Source organism: Medicago sativa, chromosome 1 (assembly GCF_051527215.1).
Source record: "Medicago sativa cultivar Bolivia chromosome 1, Bolivia_mono, whole genome shotgun sequence".
In the NCBI taxonomy this organism is placed as follows: Eukaryota; Viridiplantae; Streptophyta; class Magnoliopsida; order Fabales; family Fabaceae; genus Medicago; species Medicago sativa.
In genome coordinates, this window is record NC_140749.1 from 57,907,560 (window position 1) to 57,918,897 (window position 11,338).

Sequence of the window (11,338 nt, forward strand, 5' to 3'; positions counted from 1 at the left end):
GCCGTATAATAGGGACCATTTACTTAATTAACCCTACCATCATATATCAAGATATCATATTTTTCTATTATGCTTTTTATTTTATAAAAAGAATAAAATATAAATTAGTTTATAATTTAATATTTTAAAAAATATATTAAAAACTGAAAAAATAAAACTATTGATGGTAGTGGTCAATGCCGAAGACACGCTGGTCAACATCAGAGCTCTATTGTGGACCACCAGAGCTTCACCGTGAGATGGTCAAATCTATGTCATCCGCCGCCATGGATCCCCGGAGGTTTGCCATTGGTGAGCACCGTGCTCCGGCGATGACCATCATTGAGGTTGACTGCCACCTTAACGATATTTGACTGTTATTAACTTTTTATTAAATATTAAATCATTTTAATATATTCCAATTTAACAAAATTATTATGTTTTTTTAAATAAAATTGTTTTTTTCTTTCTTAATGGTTTTTTTTTAAATGTATTCATCCATTGAAAATGTAATTTAATCAAAAAATTATTTATCAATTATAAACTACTCCCTCCGTCCCTCAATAGATGACCTAGTTGACAAAGATAAATAATATCATGTAAGATGTTGTTGGATTCGTCTCGAAGAATATTTTTAAAATATTAAATTTTCATAATTTTTTTTTAGTAGAGAATTGAAGATATCAAAGATAAAGCATATGCATTGATACGTGTCGGAGTCAACTAGGTCATCTATTGAGGGATTGAGGGAGTATAATTTTTATTATAATTTACTGTGCTCCGGCTTTGACCATCATTAAAGTTGACTGCCACCTCCTCATCAATAATTTTAGTAAGTATTTAATTGTTTATTAAATAATCAATTATTTAAATATATTCCAATTTAACAAATTAGTATGTTTTTTATTAATAAAAAAACTGATATGTTATTTTGTTTTCTTTTTTCTTTCTTTAAAGAAAACTGTATTCTTCCATTGAAAATGAAATTTAAATAAAAAAAATGTATCCATTAAAAAACTATAATTTTAATATACTTTATAAATAGATTAGACGGGTATTCGTCCATTGAAAACATGATAATGGATGAATAAGATGATTTTATGTTTAAGGATGGATTGATTATATTTTTAGAATTTTTAATGAAATATCAATAGATTAATAAATTGTTTTGATCCATCACTTACCATCCAATCTATCCATTTTATCGCCCTTAATTTCAATATTGAGCATCCTTTAATATTGTCCAATAAAAAAACTTTTAAGGTGTGTTTGGAACTGCAAGAGTAATTTCTCGCGTCCCAATGTCTTTCTATCGTTATTTTTGTGAAGTTAAACAATGGAGTTTTAAACTTAGCGTTTCTTCCTTTTTTACCGCTAAAACAAACAACTACTACCTCCGTCCCGGTTTAATTGACCTACTTTGGTTTTTCACACATATTAAGAAAAATGTATAAATAAAGGGGAAAGTAGAATATATTGTATTGGGAATGATAAAAGTAGTATTATTTAGTGTTATATTGTATTGGAAATAATGAAAGTTGTATTGAAAATTGAAATGAGTCAGTTATTTTGGGACACTTTTTTTTAGGAAATGAGTCAGTTATTCCGGGACGGAGGGAGTACTTGATATAGTTATATGAAAACTAGTTCTTAAAATTTTGTGACTTACGTGCTAATTAATTTGGGGCTTACATACCTTTAAATGGCATGACACACAAAAGAGACTAACAAAATGACTGACCAAAGTTTTATAGAAGACTTAAATTGCATAACATAGATTAATATCCCTTTCCAACTCAGACAGTCAAACATATGTTGACAACGTCATGTCCTAGAATTTGATGGATATTATATAGGTTACCACTGTTTATTCAAAAACCACCCTTTGTTTTTCAAATGAATCCTCATTGACTTTCAATTCTGATTAGATCCTCTCCTCAAACAGAATCTGAATGATAAGCCATTTTCGTCATCCTTCGTATTCACTTCCAATTTTCCATCAAAAATGTGTATATATGGCATAAAAAAATATCACTTTTTGTAACACTTTTATTTTTCATGAACTTCATGTTTTTATCTTTTGGGGAGCTAAATACACAAGCAGTGGTCATTTGTTTGTCAACTCAACTGAAAAGAATGAAACAATTTTTTCTATGAATAATGAAACAAATCTTGTAACATGACCCAATGAATCATGAATATCATTTTGCTCTGCTTCATTCATGGAACAGGTTGATACATGTTATGGTAATCATCACATGGAAAATTTAGTATACAATGTTAGCATATAGTTTTACATTATTATAACTCATCACATTCATGTGTGTCAACTTAGTAAATTCATAGTATCTTATTAGTATATAGTTTTAAATGCTCAGTTATTAATCTCGATTTCCGATTTAAATCAATGATCGACTGAATATGTAATTTGAATCACCAGATTTTAAATTAATGGTTGAGATTGATTACCGCGGATGACTAAATTCTTTTATTAATACATGCAATTTTGATCACAATGAGAGAAAGAGAGAATATGGCAATGAGAGTTAAACATAAAATAAAATTATATTCCTTTCTAGCAAATAAGACTGAATACATCATATGATCATAAACAACCTTATAGTCCAGAAATTCATATATAAACCCCCCCAATAAAAGAAATTATAATTAAACATGAAAATAAAAGTAATAGTTCTCTTAGTAGAGAACAATTACTCTACCATTGTCCTAGATAGAATAGAAAATGCAACTACTACTACTTCCAACATTGTTCTACACCAAAAAGGAAGAGAAAATTTTGCACATTATTATATCTAGTGGGGCATAGAAGCTTCTTAATTGTTGGAACTTGGATTGTTTTGACCAAGGTTAAGAGTAGTGCTTGGACCATTGCCATTCTGGTTGCTGCTACCACCCCCCTTTGAAAGCTTCTGTTTCAGCTGAGATAACAGAACCTGGTTCTCCTCATTCAGAAGCTTTGCTTTCTTCCTCAGTTTTTCATTCTCTTTCATAATGTAACAGTTCTCCAAGTACAGCTTTGAGTTCAATTTTTCCATCACTGTCAGCAAAAAATCAGAACTTTCTGAAGTTACCCTGAAACCAAAAAAGAATATTTGTATCAAAATATGAGAAATAGGATCATATATATTATATTATATTGTAAAAATATGTCGTAAGAGTTTGACCGGTCAAAAAATCGTAAAATAGTCATTAATATCATTTTAGTTAATAATAATTTGTGTCTTGTGACAATGAACAATAAAAAAAAACAAATAATAGAACAACCTTAATAATTTTTCTTGAAAAAATTGTTGCTTTATGATTTACTTTGGTAGATATAATTATGACACATAAACAAAGAAAGCAAATAACAAGAGAAAAAAGCATGGTGGGTGGAGGTCAGAAACAATTGAGTTTATGGACCACAATGTCAAATAAATAGACCATACAACTTGTCTGAAAGAAAAATAAAACTAATGAAGGTGATTAATATGTGAGAAACCTGCACTGCACTCACTTGAAAGCAGATGAAAAAAAAGGTTTCTTTTTGGTATCCCAAGAGAGAAGAAAAAGGAAAAAAAAAAAAAAAAAACTCCTACGTAAAAAGAGACAAGTTTTGTACTAAGATCCTATGTGTGTTTTTATGTCTTTATGCATAAACACATTTTCTATGTAAGAAAATTTTAAAAAATAATTTAATATCACCAATAGAGACAAAAGTGGCACAAAAGTTCTCAAAAGTTAAATAGAATAAAAAAAAACATGAAAATCTTGGTCTAATAAAGAATAGCACCAAGCGTATAGCTAGAGAAAGACAAAGAAACCATCTAAAAAGTGTCTTCTAAAATAAATAAATCAAATAAAAGACACTAATAAGAAAAATGGTCATGCTTCACAAAAAAGAAGAAGATGGTTATGATATGAAGGCAAAGAAATATGATTATGTAGCCTCAACATTGAGATATCTAGAATGAAATTGTTCTCAAAAAACAAACAATATACAATGTTGGCTACATTGGTTTATGAAAGGTTATAAGGTGAAAAAGAAAGTATGAAGATAAGAGAGGATTAGAGAGAGGGGTGGGGGATCCTAATAATCCTAAAGAAGTTTAGGAAAAAGATGATCACCTTTTGGAAGAAGAAGAAGAAGAGAGGAGATTTTGTGAATGAGGAAGTGAGGGAGAGAAGGTGTTAATTTATAGAAGAAAAAGTGAAGTAAGGGACAGAAGGGATTAAAAGAGGGGAAGGGTAGGGGGACGTGCCTCAAAACCTGACACAACAATCATGCATTTGTAAGCATGGAAGGCGGCCGGTTAGTAGCCTAAAAGATTTTTCATATGATTATTGTTGTTGTGGCGTCATGTGAATCATGATTCTTTCCATTATTTTTATTTTTATTTGACCATTTTTTTAAAAAATTGTATTTTTAATTTCCTATTATTTTTATTTTTTTGACCATTTTTTTAAAAATTGTATTTTTAATCACATTCTTTTTATGAGTCAAAAATAAATAAATTAAAAATAATATATTTTAATGGTTAATGAATTTTAAAATGTAGAATTTGTCTAGGAAGAGTGTATTGTTTTTTTTTTTGAAGGAAGGAGGAGTGTATTGTTGGTATTGATTTTTTTTTAATACTATTTTTTAATTTCGGTTTTATTTGATAAATATGCTAAGGAATATTCTAAAGATATTATTTAGTAAATCTTAAAATATATTTTTTTATTAGAAAATTGGATGGTTAGCATATTGAGAATATATATTTGTTTAACTTTTTTATTTAAATTTTTTTTGTTTTAAAATTTAGACAATATACCTTCTAGATGATTCTTAGCAATACAGTTGAGTGTACGTTTAGTTTTGCGGTTACAAAAATAAACTTTGAGTGAATTGATGTTATAAAATGGCTTAATTGCATGTTTGATCTCTTATGTTTATTTTAGGTTTCAAATTGGTACCTTGTGTTTTAAAAGTTTCAAGTTGGTTCCTTACGTTTTAAAGGTTTCAAGTTGGTCCAAAACTTTGCTCATGTTGGAATAAGTTAGTCTATTCCGCAACATGATATTGAGTTTAACAAAACAAAAAAAAATTAAAAAATGTTTTAAAACTGATTTTCTAAATAAGTTAAATTCCATCGTCCATATTATCTTTAAACAATCAAGTGACAAAAGGGATTAAGTTATTCCAATGTGAGTAACGTATTGAATCAACTTGAAACTTTTAAAACATAAGAGATCAACTTGAAACTTTTAAAACATAAGGGGCCAACTTGAAACCTAAAATAAATATAAGGGACCAAACATGCAATCAATGTAAAATTGTTTAGGTTAAAAGTGAGAGATAAAAGTAAAATGATATATGTTTCAATACTTATGTAAAATTTAGTTGGACAGTAAATTTAAGTGAAAAAAGTGAGAGATAAACGTAAATTTTGCATTGAAGTAAGTATCTTTTATACTTTTAAGAGTTTGACTACACAAGTTTCAAAAACTTTTTACCATCTTTATCTTCTTAATTAGTACTCGAGAGACATTAGTTACTCCATCCGTTCCTTTTTAACTGTCGCATTTGTTAAAAAAAATTGTTCCTAAATAAGTGTCACTTTTAGAGTTTAAGATTGTAATATGTCAATTATACCCTGAACCTCTCAATTACTAAATCTGCCACATTAATTGCATAGTATTATTTGAGCCTAATCCAATTCCTCTACTCCATCATAAACATTTTTACCGAGGAAAAGTGAGCCATGCATTTACTGTATGTAGTGAACGTGAGCCATGCATTTGGAGTACCAAGGAAAAGTTACACTAAAGATACTAAGGGTAGAAAAGGAAAAAGAGAGTTAATTATGATCTGTCTTGGTTGTAGCAAATTGAGTAAAAGCGACACATATAAAGGAACAGAGGGAGTAACATTTTTCAAAAAAACAATTATAGAATCAAAAATTTCAATTTCTAACTTCAAGTAGAAATAACACGAAACCAATTTTATTCGAGAGCAATCAAATATGTCCAAATCAATTTTACAAAAAATGATAAATGTTAAGAAAACAGTTTATACCAAACTTGTGAAAAGAACGATTTTTAATTTGTTAACACCTTTTTTTATTTACTTTTCTATTTTACCACTTTAGACGGTAGATAATTTATACAATACTACCTTCTAGATGATTGTTAGCTATATGGTTTAGTGTAAGTTTGGTATTGCAGATATAAAAGTTAAGTTTGAATGAATTGATTTTGTAAAATGTTTCATGTTAAAACTGAGTTGAAAACAAAATGATTTATGATTAGATACATTTGATCTAAAATTAAATTAAACCATAAATTCGAGTGTACAAATAAAATAAAAAATTATGTCAACCCTCCTATTTCTATGAGAAGTGAGCCCTAGTAATCCGGAGTTCGACTGAGAGTTAAGTAAAGTTTGACAAAAAATTGTTTCCACCAGGAATTGAACTCGGGTTCTCCCAAACGATTCATCTTAGTGGAAGTTCATTAACCATTTAAACACAATCACTTGGTTAGATGTCAAATCAACTCTACTTAAGAGCAACAAACATGTCAAAATAAATTCTATACATTAAAATCAATTTTAACTACTCCAAAAATGAAACCAAACACACATTTATTTCACACAAAAAAAAAATTGAGGGTCTGTTTGTTACATATTAAATAAAAGTGATTTTAACATAAAATAATTTAGAGATTATTTTTTAGAGATTTTATGAAAAATCAGAATCTATTTTGTGTTTGTTTACCTTAATAAAAATCACTTTTTTAAAAAAATAATTTAGTTTGTTTGGATACAGCTATATAAAAGCGATTTTTCGTTACAAAATTAGTTCAATATTTTGATCCATATTTTCTCTCTCCTCTAAAAAAAATATATTTTTTGAGAAGCTGCTCTTAACAGCTTCTCATTTGAAGTTGTTTTTAGATTTTTTTTTAAGATTCTGATTATTTTAAAAAGCTGTAACAAACGGATGCAATATTCTTAAAAGTGATTATTTTTTTAAAAAATGATTTTTTTCTTAAAAAAGCTATAAGAAACGGACTCTGAATGTTAAGAAAAACAATCATACCGAACTCAGGAAAATATAATTTTTAATTTGTTATTACCATTTTTTTGTTATTTTTCTATTTTACGACTTCAGACAATACTATCTTCTAGATAACTGTTAGCGATGCGACTTAATGTATGTTTGGATCCGTGGTTCTAAAAAATAATCTTAGAGCAAAATGATTAGGTAAAATTGGTTCATGTTAAAATTGAGTTGATTGTAAGATAATTTATGTTTGTATACATTTATGTAAAATAAACTTGGACAATAAAGTTGAGCATACTTTACACATTTATTTGGCTGTCCCGTAATTCTCTCCGGTTTTCTTCGGATGTGGTATCCCTCCATGCTGCTAAGATGCGTTTGCATGCTGTTGTTTCTATGTCTGGTAATTTATCTATTGGCCACTGTTTACAATCGGATTTGCCAATCCTTGATGCTTTTAATGTTGATGCGCGTCACCGCAACTTCAAAGATATTATTGCGGTTGTTTGGAAGGCTCCCTCCCCTCCTTGGATTAAGGTTAACACCGATGGCTCGGTGGTTGGTAATCATGCAGCCTGTGGGGGTATTTTTAGAGATCATTTAGGTACTTTCCTCGGAGCTTTCACGTGTAATTTGGGTCCGGACACGGTGTTTTCTTCGGAGATTCAGGGGTATATTTTGCTATGGAATTTGCTGCCCAAAATAGTTGGTATACTATTTGGTTAGAGAGTGATTCGTTGAGTGCTCTGTCTGCTTTCAAAAATCACGCTTTGGTTCCTGTTATGCTTCGTAATCGTTGGCATAATGCTTGTCGACTTGGTGTTCAGGTGATCTCCTCCCATATTTACCGTGAGGGTAATGTTTGCGCAGATGGATTGGCAAATATGGGACACTCAGTCCAGGGAGCTGTTTGGCTGTCCTCTCTTCCTTCTCTTTTAGGTTCTGATTTCTTTAGAGAGAGATGTGGGCTACCTAGCTATAGGTTTCCGTAACCTTGCCACTTTTCTGTTTCGTTTTTGCTGTTTCTTTTTCTGTTTTTGAGGGTTTTGGCCTAGTCCCCCCTCTTTGTACATAATTTTTCCTTTGTTTAATAAAATTTGAGGTTGGCGGCAGACGATGGAGGTTTCCCGGGGTGCCAACCTAGTTGGGATGTCGGTGTTTCCTCTTGATGCTTGCCCAATCTCCCGATTCAGCTAAAAAAAAAATAAAGTTGAGCATAAAAATTATTTCTTGAGTCAAAAGCTCAATTTTCTAACTTCAAGTAGAAATAATTCTAAATGCCAAATCAATTATACTCATATAGCAATCAAATATGTCCAAATCAATTATATACATTAGAATCAATTTTGACTACTTCAAAACTGGAACCAAAAATACACTTATTTTACCAAAAAATTTGAGTGTTACGAAAACAATTTAGAGAAATAAAATTTGTACAACCATCTTATGACAACTTTTCAATTTATTACCTTTTTATTAGTTTTTTTTAACAAGTCAGAATGGAACTTATATTAAACGACAAAAGATGCTCCTCTCAATACAAGGTGTGCCAAGAAAGAGCAACAAAGTTTAAATGGAAAACTAGACAAAATTTGTATAATGCTACCTACTAGATGATTGTTAGCATGTTTCAAAAAAAAAAAAAAAGATTGTTAGCAATGCAATTTAGCTTATATCTGGCTATGCGGTTATACTTTATATAAATTGATTCTGTAAAATTGATTCGGTTTAAAAATGAGTTGAAAGTAAAATCATTTATGTTCGTTTATAATATATGTGTGTGTAAAATTTAGTTGAGCAGTAAATTTTAGAGTAAAAATAAATTCTAAATTAAATAACTCCAAGTAGAAAAAAATTCGAAGACAAAATTCATTTTACTTAAGATCAATCAAACATGTCAAAATCAATTATACTATTCTAGAATAAATTTTGACTACTCAAAACCAAACATAAACTTAATTATTTTACCAAAAATGTTGAATGTTATGAAAATAATTTTTTACCAAAATCACGAAATGAACAATTTTTAATTTGTTATTACGTTTTTATTAGTTATTTTTTTTATTTTACCAGATTACAGTGTATAGTTAGTTAGTCTGGTCGAATTTCGTTAGCAACCGCTTCAACCCATTTTGTTAACACAACCTTGCAAAAATGATTAGTAAAGTGAAGATTGTCCACACGTATTGACGTATATACAATTTATTAGATCATATAACTTTTTAATGTGAAACTCTTAACGATAGTATGTTTGTATTCGTCCAAAGTGAAGTTTAAACATTTTCCAAATTTTTTTAAAAAAGGATTACGGGTGTCTGTGTAACTCATACATCGATAATTTCGTAATATATAACACAACTCTATTTTAATACTACATTACCCAATACTTACTTCGCTTATAGAGGGATAGTTCATTAAACATGAGGGAAATTATATATTGGAAACTGTGTCAATTTAGTTTTAAAAAAGTTAATTTTTAAGTTTTCTCAATAAATATTTCTTATTTGGAAAATGCTAACAAGTGCCCTTAGGGCATTGTTTAAGCATCCAAAATTAGTAGTTTTTACCTTGGAAATTGTGTAATTATGACTTTTATACATGTTTGACTTGTATTTTCAAGACAAACTTTTTTTTTTATGTTTTCCTTTAAACAATGCCCTTAGGGCACTTGTTAGCAAGACCCTTCTTATTTTTAGAATCATTAACACGTGTCATAAGGGCACATGTTAGATGACCACATTTGGTTTAAAAAAAAAAAGTTACCACGTTTTTTTTCTTTCAAAGAATTACCATTTACTATCAAAAGTAATTTCCTCAAACAACATGATTTCTTATTGGACATATATTTACAGTTTTTTATGTGGTTAGTTACTACTTGTGTGAAGGAGGGCAAAGTGGGAATTAAAATTGACATGCTGAAGATGAGAGGAACAATAATGGGGGCTTTCAGTTAGGGTTTTGTAAAATGATGATGAGCTAAGCCGTCCCAAGATATGCAATGATGATTTGGATTGGGTCCAAAACTACCCTTCCTTACCTTCTCCCAACTATAATCAATTACCCTTTTGTTTTATTTATGTTTCGGTTCTTCTATTTTTAGGTCTCCATAATTTTCACTTACAGTTTGTTTGTAATTTTCATGTGTTGGGAACCGTTGGCAGTAATCATTCTCATTGCCGTAATGTTATTCTTTTCCTTGTATTGAGAAAAATAGCAGTTTTTGTGCATTGAGACATGAGATAGAGGATCATGAAACTACCACTTGTTTTTGGACTTGTCTCCACTACACGGCAATCCTTTGCTAGCACTACGTGTTTCTCATTGTTTCCCCTAATTAATTTCTCTCATTTTGTCGTTATGGTGTCTTTTGGCCATATTTCTTAGGTGAAATATCCATTAACTTTGTCGATAACTAATCTATATTATAGAATTTGACCGACCATATTCGGTGAATTTTCCATCGCAGCCATTTTTTTTTCAACACTCGAACAAAATCCAAGACACCATTTAAATAATCCGAGTTTCAGAGTAATGTTAGCAACACTAGTCGGTTTAACATACTTTTTTTTATAACATTTACTCCCTCCATCCCTCAATAGATGATCTATTTGACAATATACATTATTGACTTAACATACTTTGACTATATTTTTCTACTTATTCACAAAGATAAATAATATCATGGAAGATGTTGTTGGATTCGTCTTGATGAATATTTTTAAAATATTAAATTTTCATAATTTTTTTTAGTAGAGAATTGAAGATATCAAAGATAAAACATATGCATTGATATGTGTGTTGGAGTCAACTAGGTCATCTAATATGAGACGGAAGGAGTATTTTCTTATTGATTGAAATACATAGCTCACACAACTTCAAGAATAAGTTCTACATAAAGTGGTAGGGCCCATATGAATTTTACATAATAAAAGAGTGATTGTTATAAAAAGTGTGTTAAATGAGTGTTTCTAACATTATTCTCGAGTTCAGTTTCATTTAGACAATCTTAATGTCGGTGTTTGTTTGATTGTTACGATTTGCATATATGTTCGTTCATTTTGTTTGTTTTTATTTGCATGGGAGAGCACTTTTTAACAAACGTAAAAGAGTTTCCACAAAAAGAGCAAAAAAGGATGAAGAGGGTGTCATGTTTTCCCTTGTCACGACTCACGATAATGAAGTAACCTTGTTTTAGTAACTATGTATGACAATGTACTTTTTGTTAATAAAATTCCATTCACGTTTATTGTATATCCAAAATGACTCATCTCAAATTAAGAGAAATTATATTTTAAACTCAAAATTTTAAA

At 29.5% G+C, this 11,338-nt stretch overlaps 2 protein-coding genes across 2 annotated transcripts; one reads left to right on the top strand and one right to left on the bottom strand.

Moving 5' to 3' along the window:
- Positions 1–2,525: 2,525 nt before the first annotated feature.
- LOC146955740 (protein LITTLE ZIPPER 3-like) lies at positions 2,526–4,517 on the bottom strand. The gene is made up of 2 exons (XM_085713587.1): positions 4,108–4,517; positions 2,526–3,072 (listed from the first exon to the last, which is right to left on the bottom strand). The coding sequence occupies exon 2, from the start codon at positions 3,033–3,035 to the stop codon at positions 2,814–2,816; it is 222 nt and encodes a 73-aa protein (XP_085569713.1). The 5' UTR covers positions 3,036–3,072; positions 4,108–4,517; the 3' UTR covers positions 2,526–2,813.
- A 2,883-nt stretch (positions 4,518–7,400) lies between these two features.
- On the top strand, positions 7,401–8,020 carry LOC146955741 (uncharacterized). The gene is made up of 2 exons (XM_085748955.1): positions 7,401–7,611; positions 7,755–8,020. Exons 1-2 carry the CDS (start codon positions 7,401–7,403, stop codon positions 8,018–8,020), a joined length of 477 nt encoding a protein of 158 aa, XP_085605081.1.
- The last annotated feature ends 3,318 nt before the right edge of the window (positions 8,021–11,338 follow it).